At 41.1% G+C, this 15,212-nt stretch overlaps 1 protein-coding gene across 1 annotated transcript; it reads right to left on the bottom strand.

Annotated features, from left to right (window-relative positions):
• Positions 1–258: 258 nt before the first annotated feature.
• Positions 259–14,199, bottom strand: BTG4 (BTG anti-proliferation factor 4). Its single transcript, XM_033919123.1, has 5 exons — positions 14,054–14,199; positions 9,085–9,287; positions 6,998–7,135; positions 2,087–2,285; positions 259–671 (listed from the first exon to the last, which is right to left on the bottom strand). Exons 2-5 carry the CDS (start codon positions 9,255–9,257, stop codon positions 486–488), a joined length of 696 nt encoding a protein of 231 aa, XP_033775014.1. The 5' UTR covers positions 9,258–9,287; positions 14,054–14,199; the 3' UTR covers positions 259–485.
• Between the last annotated feature and the right edge of the window lie 1,013 nt (positions 14,200–15,212).

Here is a 15,212-nt window from a genome sequence, read left to right as displayed (position 1 = left end):
AACAAAAAAAAAAAAAAAAACACCTTTAATCACCAATTCCATACTGGATATAGAATTTGAGTTTGTCCACATCATGCATTACCAATACTGTAGTTAATATGATTCGGAGGGGGGGGGAGGGTAACCACTTCATCCTTAATGAGGGCGCCAATTCAAGAAAAAAAAAAAACAACCAAAAACACCCCACACCACAATTTTAAAATACCAACATATTTATTTAGCTCACATCTTTTCAGTAGCAATGGTGAATGCAAAATTTTGGACATCACATTGTTAGTACTACAAAACATATAGATATATATAGATATATACACACATAAAAACCATTAGCTTTAATAAAATATTTAAGATATTTTTTAAAAAGTGCTGAAATGTAAGAAGGTCCACGAATCCAATACTGGAGAAAGTTAAATGCAATCATGGTCACCCTTTGGTTAAGGGAAGGAAATCTAACTGGAGCAGCCATTTTGTAGGTCATTGCAGCCTCAGCGCTTTGTATTCACCCAGTGGTATCGGTCTACACGAGGCCCTGTAAATGCCACCGTTGATCTGTAAGACTTGTACATCTTGTGTGGAGGTATGTAACAACTGGATTGGTGGTATCCATCCATAGCATACATCTTTCGACGAGAGTAATAAGACCATGGTGGAATGGACTGACTGTAATTGCTCTAAAAATAGAGGAGCAATAAAAATTGACAGTTAAACTACACAGATAGCAAGTCTTGACAGAGATTAAGCCCTTCATAGTTAAGGTGACATGCTTATAACAAAATGTGTAAGAATGTTCTCTTCTGGTTAGTCTAATTATGTAACCTTTAAAGTGGAGGATCTTCTGCCCTGAGTTTTAACTGGCTTTGGTCCTATCTCGTTTCTGGTAGTGTTAAAATCAGGGCTTAAAATTTTTGAGGAACGGCCCGAGAACACAATTCCACCCCTTTTCAGAATCCAGAGCAGCAGGGGTATTCTAATCTAGTACCTCCCTTCCAAGAAGCCTCTAAGGAGCAGGAAGTGATGTAAGGAGCAGGACGTGATGGAGTAAGCCTGGAGCAGCAGAGAACAATCGTTTCCTAATCCAGGCCCTGATGCTCAAAGCTCCAACAACATGGTATTACGCTAAATACCATGTTAGGAGCTATTTTCTTTTTACTGGGTGATGTTCAGCACAGTAGCATGCAAATTATATGCATGTTATTTGTTCGGCGTAGCCCTGGTAAAGGAGAGGAATTGTGCCTGGTGCCAGCTCAGAAGAGTAATTGCTAGGCACAGTTCCTACTCCTGCCTGCTGCGGAAGCTGGAGCCAGCAGGGTAAGCTCTGATCATCCGATTCACAGCTTCTCCTGCCAACTCTGGATCCTGCAACCAGGAAGCGACTTCAGAAACAAGGAAGTGACTTCAAAGAAAGTGAGCCAAGGCTAGCGCGAGCAGCTGATTGGAGGTGTTCGCACCAGTGAAGAGTCAGAGGCAGCGGGGGGGGGGGGGGGGAGGGAAGGCAAGTGCATGGTAGGGAAGGACCAGGGTGCCCCCACCAAGATGACACCTGGAGCAGTCCACCCCCCTTACTACTCCACTGCTGACGGGTGGGATTTCACAATGCTGAAACTGAGAACACTAGAAATTTAATATACTTTTTTTTTTTGTCTGTCAAGTGAGAATCTGGGGCTAATGTGTGTTTTATACAGGTTTTTGATATGGGTAGGCAAAATTCATACTGAGAATCTTAAAGAAGTTAAACAAAATATTTAAGTGTGCTTTGTTCAGCTGTGAATTTTAGTGTTCAGTGTGTTATGTCTGTCTGTCTGTCTGGTGTCAGAAGAAAGGTTGAACACCACCAAGCTACGGCATATCATTGCTACCTGATGTGATCTTTATCTATGTACATATGGCCAAAGTTTCCACAAGAGCTCATGTGAGATTTGCCAGCACTGCCCAATAGCTCAGCCACTGGATCACTTGAGTAAATATTCATGTTTTAACACCCTCTAATACCATAACATGTTTTAAATGATGCTGGGATCTCTGAGCAGGACTAAAGGAGGGAGGGGGGGGAAGGGGGAGGTCAAGGTCACTAGTGAAGTCAATTTACCTGATAGATGCTATTTGGATTACTAACAGTTGGAATTGTCTTTGGTTCGTTAACATTGCTCTCTTCATCATCAGAGGAGGATCCAGAATGATAATCAGATGTTGCTTTCTCAACAGCAATGCTGATTTGTCTGGAAATCTCTTGATACTCATTGCCTTCAAAACGAGCAATAGTGAAAGGCCGATTCTTTTCACCATACCTATAACAAGATATGAGAATATTCTGCAAGATTCTTTGCATACCTTTTTGAAAAAGCGGCATTACTATTTATGTATGACATAGGAAAACCTTAGGGTAACGTTGTTTGGTTGCGTCTATGAGGGCGGTTTGAAAAGTTCAGTTAAAAAAAAAACAAAAAAAAATAAAATAAAATTTATTATAAAGCTATCTTAATTCCTCAACATGGTCTCCATCAAGGATTGTACACTTAATCCAGCAAGTGTCCAGTTTTACCATCCCGTCAGAATATATTTTTTCAATTTGACACAATCTACTGTATATAAATCGAATACAAGATGAGATTTTGGGCCAAAAAAGGGCCCAAAAATGAGGGTTTCATCTTATATTCAGGTCAGCACCCACCCACAGACTTGTTGCAGGCCTCTGCCGGCCTGCTGTTTGGCCTGGAGGGCCAGGAAAGGAGGGTTCCCTCCTATCTCCTGTCCCGGCCGACTGACGGGTATTTTACATCCCTCCTGCCTCTCCCCCCCCCCTCCCCCTCAAGTACTTTTTGAATCCCTGGTGGTCCAGTGGTGTACCAGGCAGGAGCTAGTTTTTTGCGCTCCTACCCAGCACCGAGCTGCTCACTGAATGGCTGGCCACCAGTTCTCACAGGACTCATGAGAACTGGCAGCAGCAGCCGCCATTCAGGAAGCGGCTCAGCCCAGGGCAGGAGCACAGGAAGCTCACTTCTGCCTGGTACACCGCTGGACCACCAGGGATTAAAAAAAAAAAAAAAGAAGAAGAAGAAGAAGAGGTACACGGGAGGAGGGAGGGAGGTAATAAAATTGGTAGAGTCAGTTGGGACAGGAGATGGGAAGGATCCCTCCTGTCTCGGCCCATACTGGACCACCAAGTCATACAGCAGGCTCGATGGAGGCCTGCAGGGAATGGGAGAGGGGAGCTGGGTGCAGATTCTGGCAGGGAACATGAATATTAAACCCCCAAGCTTATATTCAAGTCAACCTTTTTGGGGGGGAAAAGGGCTACCTCAACTTGTATTCGAGTATATACAATATTTAACTTGTTGAGGTTTTTTTTTAACCAAACTGTTCAAATAGCCCTCATATATAGATAGAGTCTATTAACGAATGAGTAGATTTACATATAAAGTTGAAAGAATATGCTCTTTCCAGAGCCTTAAAATGAAGGCACAGAAAGCTAATCCCCCAAACCAAAAGGTTTAGCACGGTGCTGAAGAGACGCTTTATTTTCCAAGCATTTGTAGCAGCCAAGTTCAGTCTAGTGAAGACATAGAACTAGGAAAGTGGAGAAGTAACTTACTGGTTAGAGCAATGAGCTGAGAATCTGGGAAGCCAGGTTCAAATCCCACTGATGGGCCCCAAGTGACTGTCAAGATCACAAGGAGTGTTTTACAAACTATGGCAGTCATTACCATGTGACAGCCCATTCAAATCCTATGGGCTAGGTCACATTTTCTGTGTCAGACTATCAAAACTGTTCACAGCATCTTCCATTGCATGCATTAGCACAGCAGCTTTGATAGATTTGTTAGTGCTGTATGTCATTTGTCAATTGTTTTTGTGGCATTGAAAGGTGACCCTACAGCATAATCAAAATATCATGGATTCCTGATGTAGGTATGTAGATGAAACAGTCCATGACTCTTCTGTTTGGTTCCACTCTGTGTTTATACGATTAAAAGTACATTATCCAGTTTGATGGCTCCGCTGTTTTCATTATCCTTGTGGTTCGGTGCAGACTGAGTGATTGTTTTGGTTGGCCAGAAGAAGTGGCAGCTTCTGCTATACAGGCAGATCCCCCACCCCCAAAAAAAATAAAAATAAAAAAAACAAACCTTATCCACAGTACAAAATTGAGGACATCGGTGAACCACAGCATGGTATGTTGAAATTCATCACCCTACTATTATAGAGCTAGCAGTCCACTCCCCTGCTCACTCCTCAGGGAACACTCTAGACTTGATATTAACCTCTAAAGGCCCGTTATTCGATAAAGCAACCCTACTGACAAACATTGACTGACCACCATGAAATCTTGTTCAACCTACACGTCAAGACCAAAGGGCCAATAGAAAATCCAGCTTCACAAAAAACAACCATATTCGACCCAAAGACGGTCAACCTTCACAATTTTTCCTTAGGCATCTTCAAAATAGACCTAAACACAAGTTCCACGACCAACTCGCTAGAGGAAAAGGCACAGACATGGCATTCTGGCATAAAGTCACTGTACGAGAATTTGGCAAGAGTCAAAAAAGTCAAAACACACACAAGATCCTTCTCTTCTCCCTGGTCACAGAAAGCCTGAGAGAACAGAAAAGGAAAGTCAGGAAAGTGGAGAAAACCTGGTGCACAATGCCAAGGACAAATCCACCTGGTAAAGCCTCTTGAAAGATTATAAACTAGCAACACTCAAAACAAAAAAGGCATATTTCACAAACTTAATGTCCAAAATCACTGTCAAAAAAAAAAAATAAAAATTCTCACCTCCCAAGGATCACACTGCTCCCAAAAATCAAACCTAGACAGTGAATCCCTCTCAAATTTTTTCCATGACAAGATATCAAAGATATGAGAATCCTTAGACCTAGAAGCCAAAGTTCTACCAAGCACCCTGAAAACTATACAAAACAACCTACACAAGACAAACTCTAAAGAACTTCAAACCAGTTTCCATTGATGACCTAAAAAGCACAATAAGTCTCCTTACACCCCACAACATCAATCCTCCGCACTTCTAGCCACCAGCGAATCTTTCCTGAAATCCATCTTACCTCTAATTAACTAGTCCCTACAATCAGGCATAATCCCACAGAGCTGGAAATCTGCTGTAGTAAAGACTACTCCTTAAAAAAAAAAAAAAAAGACGAACAACCCAGTATGGGCTTGGACAATTCAAGCAGACACATACCGGTCTCAAATCTCCCATTTATCTCAAAAATATTAGAAAAGATAGTACTCACACAATTATGAGAATTCATGGAAACAAACACCACCCTATCCAACTTCCAATAAGAATTCCGGAAGCACCACAGCACAGAAACAGTGCTTCTAGACATCATAGATGACTGCTGGAAAATCATTGATGAGGGGAAAGATGCACTGCTGATCCTACTAAACCCGAGTGCCGCCTTCAATACTATCGATCATTCAATCCTCCTATCTAGACTACACTCTATAGGAATCCATGATGTCGCACTTACATGGTTCACTCCTTAAACAAAAGGTCTCAGAAAGTACTATTGGAACCCTCCTTATCGGAACCCAAACCTCTCGACTACGGAGTGCCCCAGGGTGCATTATTATCCCCACTCCTCTTCAACTTGTATGTCAAACCAGTACTTGACATCGCAAAAAAATACCAAATCAAAATACACTCGTATGCAGATGACATACAGCTAGTTCTATCTTCCCCTAGGTCAGCACAAATAAAAAAAATTAAAAATAGTCACTGCTGTCTAACAGAAATAAAACTGAATGACTGCAAATAAACTGCAACTCAACGCATCTAAAACTGAACTTCTCTGGATACATAAGGAGACACTGCACATACCCCCGCCCATCTCTCTCCTGGAGAAATGATACCCTTACAGCCAAAGACAACATCTGCAGCCTAGGAGTAATTCTCGACTCAAACCTGGTCACTCTCAGATCATGTACCAAAATTAGTGTCATCTTCCTTCTATTACCTCCGCCAACTAAAATACATCCGTGCTTATTTCTCAGAAAGCGATTTCGCCCAGCTACTATGCGCGTTTGTACTACCCTGCTTAGATTACTCCAATTCTCTACTAGTGTGCTTACCCGCAAAAACACTCTCCTGGCTCCAAGGTGTGCAAATCGCCGCTATCCAACTCCTAAAAAACTTGGGCTTCTGTGACCATGTCACCCCTGCATTAATATCCATGCACTGGCTTCCTATCCAAAAATGATGCGCCTTTAAAGCCTTGGTGTATGGTGGGTCCGGGGAGGACATAAGAGTCCAGTCCTCCGCGGGTGTTTGATGAAAATGTATCCCATGGTTGTTATTGCTGTTGCATTTACTGTTGCTTAATAAAATAGATTTGGTGTTAGTTTTAAGAATTTCCACAAAATGGCGCCAAATTACATAGCATCTAAACTACAAATTTATGTCCCCAACCGATCATTGAGATCCCAAACAGAAAAATGGCTGGTTCCCCTCCCCCCCCCCAAAAAAAAAAAAGCTACTGTTGCTATATTGGCAACTTGCCAACATCCCATCTTACACACAGACTTCATGAGTATATAACACGTTCATTGGCTGTGTCCCTCTGATGTCAGCGGTAGGCGGTGACATAGGAGATCATGCCTTTTTCAAGTTCTGATTAAGAAAGTCAGTTGGGTTGGAGAAGGTCCATAGAAAGTCCATTTTAAAACCAGAATGGTATTGTCTGGCTCTTATGACATGGAACCACTGTGGTAATCCCAACCTCTGAACCTTAATCAGGTTGAGGCTATGTAAGATGTGTTCTGGTATTTTATGAAAATTTTTAGTCATGGTAGGGGTGTAGTGAATACGTGCATTTGAATACTAGGAAGGACAATTTTTTTTTATTTTTTTTTTTTAAGTCTAGAAAAGAAACCAGTTTTAACATTTGCCCTGTATAAAACCCTACCACTCAATTTACATATTATAGGATATGCAGACAGGAGTATGCTAGGGCCATTGGGACAGCCAAATGCTTACCTGCAGCATACCTCAAATGGATCTACCCATATTGTCATCTCCTTTGGCATTCCAAGATCACCAAAATCTACACTACTCTCCACACAGGCTCTCTCCAGCACAGAATCAGTTCCCTGGTGTTTGTTCAGCCGAATACACCTAGGAGGAAAAATTTTGTGAATAGAAACTTTATGTTTTAATCTAAACTATGTTGAGGACTCTTACAAGGAAATCGCTCTTCCACATGGTTTCTCAGGTTCTAAAACAGTAGTTCCCAACCCTGTCCTGGGGGACCCCCAGCCAGTCAGGTTTTCAAGATATCTCCAATGACTATGCATGAGAGAGATTTGCATACCTGTCACTTCCATCATATGCAAATCTCATGCCATCATGCCAAAATGCTTCATCTATAGGCCATGGAATGGCCATGGAATTTGCTTTTAGCGCATCAGGCCTATGGCACACAATAAGATGTGAGGACCTGATAATGCCTCCTAGAGAATGACATGGGGACATATTTTTCCTCATCCGCGCAGAACTCATTTTCCTGTCCCGGCGAGTTCTTTTCCTGTCCCTTCCTGCAAGCTCTGTCCTCATCTGCACATGAATCAAACACTTTAAATCATAAAAGTGTTCAAGGCTTGTGCAGTTAAGGCAGAGCTTACAGGAATGGGGCAGGACAGGGGCCAAATTTGCCCCCATGTCATTCTCTAATGCCTCCTATAGAAGTGGAAAATATACTAGATAACATTGCTTCATATGCTAAAGAGGAAATGGACCAGGTTTGCTATATAGGACTTAACACTATATAGTTTTCAACTGAGTCTCATGAGCTTTAGGAGGCTATCCACAATAAGCACATGTGCAGGCTTAGTACAATCCAAAATCAGACGAGTTTTGGAGGCCACAGGACCAAAGTTGAGAACCACTGATCTAGGAGTACATAGATGACCAACAGGCCTCTAAGGCATATTTATCATGAAATTGGATATGTAGTCTGGTAAAACCACAATACAAGATTTGCAGAGAAGATTACATAGACTTTTAAAAAAAATCTATACCAAAACACAAAAATTAGTTTAGGTGGCTTGTTTTTGAAGTATTTTACTGAAATTTTAGCTACTGAAGCAATAGACAGGAACAATTGCCCAGCCAGGACATTGCCCTATTTGCACTCCCCTAATGCTGATCCTGCCCATGATTGCAGGGTTCTGGAAGGCGCCATGGTGCATAACCCCAACCAAGATCATCACTGCTATGATTGTCTTTCATGGACAGGAACAATGTAGTCTGTAGTCAGAACCACACATTGCCAAGTACTGAATATTCAGCATTTCAGTGTATTTTTACTTAAGATATTTAAATGGCTCTTATCATATGTAGTGTTCAAAGTGTACCCAAGGCAAGTCTCGATTGAAAGGGGGAAAACAAAACAAAACCGAAAAACCTCTGGCATGAGGGGTCAAGGGGAAAGGAAAAAGGACATACCCTTTGAAAATGGCAAGTGTGGTGAATGCATAGAAGACCAACAAAAAAAAAAAAGGGGGGGGGGCGGAGTATCTGAATTCAAGAAATCAAGGCATCTTAGGGAGAGGAAGGGATAGCAGATGGCATGGACAGGCAAACTAGATAGAAAAATGACAGAAAGACCATATAGCCTCTGTTTGGTACTATTTGGGAACAATCATTGCAGCGATGATCTTGGTTAGGGTTATGCACCATAGCGCCTTCCAGAACCCTGCAATCATGGGCAGGACCAGCATTAGGGAAGTGTAACTAGGGCAATGTCCAGGGCTCCCATGTCTTCCTGAAGCTGGAGGCACAACTTGCTAGTGGCCTACAAAAGCTCCCTCCCTAGTCCCTGCCATGAGGCATCACCCTGAAGCAACAGCCATAATTCCCTCCACCCACCTTCAAAACACTCCCAACCAACTGAACTACTGCAGTAATTCAGTTACTGGCCAAATCCATTCAACAGATAAGTGCAAGACCATTTATACTAGCTAAATGGCTAGTCTTAAATAAATGTGATCTGCATGAGTTGCAGAAACAGAAGCACTGCTTTTGGTGTACTGGAAGACATGATAGCAACTCCAAGACTCCAATACCTGAAAGCCTGTCCTTTAACAGGATTCTCCAAATACCAGTGGCTTTTATATTTGGCAAACAATATGCTAGTCAGTTTGGATGCAAATTTGTCTATTTTCTGTTTGCTCAGCTTCTCATGCTTCTTCACCAGCCTTGTGATAAAGACCACAGTAGCAGCAATCTCTTCTTTCATTGTTGGGAAGAAGCCCAGAGGGTGTATAGACTGTTAAAAAGAAGAAAGTAATTATGGTAAGAATAGTACTGCAATTACTCTTGTAATGCACATTAGAGAATGATACGGTGACAAAATTCATCACCGTTCCCGTCCCCACGGATAACCGCGGGAAATAATCCCATGTCATTTTGTAGTGTCTATTTCAACCTCAGTCCTTATACACCAGCATTCTCAAAGCAAAGCTTGTGGGTCAGTGGTTGTGGCCATTCATACTCTGATTCTTATGTGAGCCAAGGATAATGAAGCCATTGTGACATCACTGATGTGATTGGCTCTTAGGCACTGGTGGAATGAGGCATTATGACATCACAATATCTGCTCTGGATACCAGAGACTGTCATTCTGTAGTGTCTATTTCAACCTCAGTCCTTCTACACCAGCATTCTCAAAGCAAAGCTTGTGGGTCAGTGGTTGTGGCCATTCATACTCTGATTCTTATGTGAGCCAAGGATAATGAAGCCATTGTGACATCACTGATGTGATTGGCTCTTAGGCACTGGTGGAATGAGGCATTATGACATCACAATATCTGCTCTGGATACCAGAGACTGTCATTCTGTAGTGTCTATTTCAACCTCAGTCCTTCTACACCAGCATTCTTCAAAGCAAAGCTTGCGGGTCAGTGGTTGTGGCCATTCATTCTCTGATTATTCCCTCTCTCCTTAAAGAATGACAGGAAGATGGTTTCCCGCAGTTATCTGCGGGGACGGGAACGGTGATGAATTTTGTCACCATGTCATTCTCTAATGCACATCTATCGTGTGCGAGGCTGGGCGGAGTAGCTGGAAACTCTGAACAAGTTCCCACCATTTTCTTTCATCCATGTACAGCTAAACAATTTAGGAGCATAATGAAGATCATTTTTCCCTTACACACTAAGGCAGTGTCTCTCAAACTGTGTGCCCCGAAGAGATTTCAAGTGTTCCACAAGAGATTTCAGAATTTTACTTTATTTTTTAAAATAATTCTCTTCATAAGTATACACTAGAATTTATGACTTGTATGTTGTGTACGCAAGAACCTGTCAATATTATGAACGTTTGTGTGCGCAAGGATACAATTGTCCAGACAAGAATCATCCTTTGACGCAATTGGTCCTTGAGAAAAAAAAACTAATCGGAAAGTAATTTTAGTTTTATTTTTACTTTTTATGCATTAGTTATTCTAACTTGAGTAACAAAGCAATGAAGGCTTTGTTACCTTTTGGATCTTATCTTAGCGAACTTAGATTTCCAGCACTAACAGAAATTAAATTTAAAAAAAAAAAAAAAGGGGACGACTTCAGATGGCGGATGATGCAATGCATGTTTGCTAGTCAACTATCGAGCCATGTTTTGAGTTAATTTGCACTCAAAAACAAGCACATCCATCACATTGATTAGCAATTCTATTACATCTGCTTTAGTTTCACCAGTTACAAATTACTCATACATAGTTTAAAGAACTTTAAATAATCAACCAAAAAAATAAAAATTTAGTTTTGCAATTTTTTAAAATTTCAATTATAATGTGCTGCGAAAAAAAACCCCATTTGTTCCGTTTAGTATGCTGGAGCTTTAAAAAAAAAAAAAAAGTTTGAGACACTGCACTAGGGGAATTTTAAATGCCTGACATCACCTCTTCCAACCACTCCCCCAACATGACTATAAAAGCATTTAAACTTTGATAATTAGTTCAAATTCACAAAAATATTGTAAAGTTATATACCCTCTTGTTCACAGCATTCATGGTGTGATACACCAGTCAAATCCACTTGCAAAACCTTATGACTTAAGTCTTATGTAGTAGGAGACTGGTTAAATTGTTTGTTTGCAGTAACTTAGCATGAGCCTTACATCTACTCCTAAACCTGAGCTAAGGGGTAGGAAAAATTATTTTCACTCTCACCAGGTTAGCATGTATTCCAGAGATAAAAAGTTTAGTTATGGACAAAGAATGGCCAACAAGGCTGAAGCATGATGAGAACATAATAGCCTTACTGGGTCAGACCAATGGTCCAACTAGCCCACTAGCCCATCTTCAGAGGCCAATCCAAAATACCTGGCAAAAACCCAAAATAGTAGCAAAATTTCCAAGCCACTGATCCAGGGTAAGCAGTGGCTTCCACCATGTCTGTCTCAACAACTGACTATGGATTTTTCCTCCAGGAAAATGTCCAAACTTTTTTTTTTTAACCAGCTACATTAATCACTTTTACCACATCCTCTGGAGTCCAGTTTCTTATGTACAGCTAAAGAATTTAGGAGCACTGAGTGGAGGAGTAGCCCAATGGTTAATACAGTGGCTAGGGAACCCCTTGCAACTCTGGGAAAGTCACTTAATCCTCCAATCCCCCAGATACATGAACTTAGATTGCAAGCCTACCAGGGACATATTAAATGTGAGCTGCTTTGGTTGTACACAGAAAGGTGGTATATCTAGTCCTTGATTTTTAACCCAGGCTACCAGCACTACAAAGCCACTCCCATCTTCAGTCGGCAGCGTTTCAGATTCATAAGTTATCATAGAACCAGGACTGCCATAAACCTAAGATATTGTTTATTGAAAGCTTTTATACCACTTCCAGGGTAGGATTAAAGGGTAGGCCAAGTAGGCTTGTGCCTTGGGCCCAAGGAGTTTAAGGGGGCCTGGAACATTGCCTACTCCAATGACGTCAGTGTACCTGCCTCTGGGCCTGGCTCCAGCCATCCAAGTACTGCCTCCTCCTGCCTTCTTCATTATTCAGTGCAGCCAAACTCACAGTCTTCAAAGGACTGTGGGCAGCAGTTCCTACACACTGCCTGTGGGTGACCTGGAAGCCTTTCCTCTTATGCTAAGATTTTGCATCAGAAGGAAGGCTTCTGGGTCAGCCATGGGCAGCATTTAGGAACTGCTCAGTTCCTAAACCATTTCAAAAACCATTTCAGTCAGTAGCATTTTCAGATTGATAAGCAGCATCATAGAACCAGGACTGCCATAAACCTAAGATATTAGTCTTGGAGAGCCTCTGTGGTCCCATAATCAAAAGGGCAGGGTAAAAAAAAGGTAGCCTTCAAAATGGCATCTGGCCCTTTGTTTTGCTTCTTGGTACCCAACACCCCTTTTTAAATTAGCCCTACTATGTTTGGGGGCGGGGGGGGGGGGAGAAGAAAGAAGGGGAACCACTGTTTTATTTAGCTAGTTAATACTAGCAACAAGTTAAGGTTTTATTTTTTTTTAACTTGAGACAATATCACCTCAGGAATTAGTCAAATATAGAAAGGAGTGGAAAGAGTAGAATTTTTTTTAGTTATACACTTTTAGCTACTAACAAGTACTCAAGAAAGAGAAAAAAAAAAGTGATTTCAGTTTTAAAACCTATGCTGAAACCTGAATCTCCGCCTAGCTAAATCAGTCAGAAGGCAAAGTCCATGCCAGTTTTTCCTCCTTTTAAAGAGTTTTAATGGATCTAGAAAGTTCCTAAATCAAGTAGCCAACTTTCACAAGGAGCTGGTCTAGCAATATGTATATGAAGATAGAATTTGATGGCTTTAGGCATCCTGTCATGTTTAGAGCCTCTAACCAAAGCAATAATGCACTTACCTTCCGAGTTACATAGTGCTATAAATAAAGTAGAAAGCTAGCCTGGACCAGTTCACAACCAAGCAAGCCTAGCTCTACTCCAGCAGCAGTACAATTGCCCCATCATGATGATGCTTATTACACTGCTAAACTGCTATAAGGAAGTCATTTTTTGTAGCAAAACCTGTGTATTTCTGCTTTTAGGGCCACGTGCCACACTGCATCCAGTTAGGAGTTCAGCTCCTTTTACATGGAGTATTCAAACTTGTACTGAAATGAATGTGTTTATTTTTCCTTTTGTCTTGTTTGCACCATCAAGTCTACATAAAAAATCAATACTATCAACTTGTAGCTCTTGATGTATGCAGTGAAATACTATTATTATTAAAAGTTTAAGAATTGCTAGCGAGAAAGAAGTCATTCATATTGTTTTGAAGTCCTTTGGTCACTGTCCTCACTATGAAGGTATGAACCTCAAGATACTGCTGTGATAATCTTCTATCAGATCATCATAACAGTAGTAGAGACCAGGGATACAACTGGGGCTTTTGCCACTAACGTCTCCATCACAGATACCCCTGGGTCTGCCTAAATGCAACAGAAAATGACACAGCCAGCTGGTTGGCTTCAGTACTCCCTTTTAAAATGCTCGACACCCCAGCACGTTTCACACTAGCCCTATCAGGGAATCTCATTAAACACAAAGCGAAGTGTCGTGGATTTGATACACCACCTTTCTGTAGGTACAATCAATATATTTTACACATAGGTACTTTTCCTGTCTCTAGTGGGCGCACAAATCTAAATCTTGTACATGGGCAATGGAAAATTAAGTGACCTGCCCAAGGTCAAAAGGAGATACAATGAGACTTGAACCCAATTCCCAGGGGAAGAATTTAAACATGCAATCTTAACATGCCACAACATAAAACTGCTCTCGCTAGGCAAGGAAATATGTCACTAAATGTTCAAACTAGGGTGGACATTAGTAGCAATATCTGGAAATGGGAGATGAAAGCTAATATGAGATTCATAAACAACCTGCTTTATAATGGCTAAATCCACCAAGCAAAATTTCAGTTACTGAAACCTTTTGTAACTGCTTGAATATTGAATTATAGGAGGGGGGAAAAAACATTTCAGTATACTGGCTAATTCTAAACATACATATATTATAAATGAAAATACAAAGTATCATATAACCCAAAACTTACCTAACCTCTCCCTTCTTAACTCACCAAACCCCTGGTTTTGTTTTTAGTTTTTAACAAAAGTAGGAAACCTGGAATTTTAAGTAATTAATTTGTTAACCAGGTGTGGTATTTTGTTAATTAGACAGCCCCAGAAGGAGGGGAGGAGCAAAGCAGCACAATTCCTTTCTGTCTATCAGACTATAGCCCCACTTGCTACTTAAAATCTCACAAAGAAATGGTTTATGGAACTACCTGTTCCTTCTTGAAATGCTCTCAAAGCTTTAGGGTTACCATATGGCTCCAGAAAAAGGAGGACAGATTGAGACATCTGGGTTTTACTTCCATTACTTTCAATAGAAGTAAAACCCGGATGTCTCAATCTGTCCTCCTTTTTCTGGAGCTATATGGTAACCCTAAATAATGTTATTTTAGTTTTACCTATGTAAAGGATTAGAGAGGTAAACATGTGCATCTATTTTTCATTTGATCTTCATAAAGGCTTTATTAATTATTTATAATACTGTGGGGATTTTTTTTTAAGCTCTCTGAATTGCCAGGGATAGGGGAACATTTTAAGATTAGTCTTGGGCAGTAGTTCCCAAACCTGTCCTGGAGGACCCCCCGGCCAGTCGGGTTTTCAGGATAGTCCTAATGAATATGCATGAGAGAGATGTGCATATAATCTAGGTGCCAGGCATGCAAATCTGCTCCATGCATATTCATTAGGGCTAACCTGAAAACCCGACCGGCCTAGGAGTCCTCCAGGACAGGTTTGGGATCCACTGGTCTTGGGTTTCTAATTTATTATGGTACCTGGGTGCAGAGCTTCTATGTTACCCAGTTCCAGAAAGGAGACTGTTTTTAACAAGTCCTGCTTTTTAAACTTTCATCACTAAGAAGTGTGATATTTGTAGTCTCTGATTCCACCCATTGAAATCAGTGCTACAGGTCCCTTAATGCATCAGGATGAAGTTGGCAGAAATCCTGGACTGGCCTAAAATTGCCCTCTTTCTAAGGATATTCACAATGAATATGCATGAGATAGATTTGCATGCAATAGAAGCACTAACATTCATCATGGATATCCTGAAAACCAGACTGGGCTAAGATAGTCCAGGAGCAGTGTGACCATATGGCTCCAGAAAAAAGGGGACGGATTGAGACATCCGGGTTTTACTTC

The sequence above is a fragment of the Geotrypetes seraphini genome, chromosome 13, assembly GCF_902459505.1.
Source record: "Geotrypetes seraphini chromosome 13, aGeoSer1.1, whole genome shotgun sequence".
NCBI classification, from domain to species: domain Eukaryota; kingdom Metazoa; phylum Chordata; class Amphibia; order Gymnophiona; family Dermophiidae; genus Geotrypetes; species Geotrypetes seraphini.
This window is presented reverse-complemented; position numbering and strand designations above follow the sequence as displayed.

Bases quoted from the DNA above. Each gene is read 5' to 3' on its own strand.
- BTG4 (XM_033919123.1), bottom strand. From the start codon at position 9,257: ATGAAAGAAGAGATTGCTGCTACTGTGGTCTTTATCACAAGGCTGGTG. The intron at 2,286-6,997 runs GTAAGCATTTGG...ATCTTGTTATAG, and splicing joins CCATTTGAGGTATGCTGCAG to GTATGGTGAAAAGAATCGGC. The intron at 672-2,086 runs GTAAATTGACTT...CTCTATTTTTAG, and splicing joins ATCCAAATAGCATCTATCAG to AGCAATTACAGTCAGTCCAT.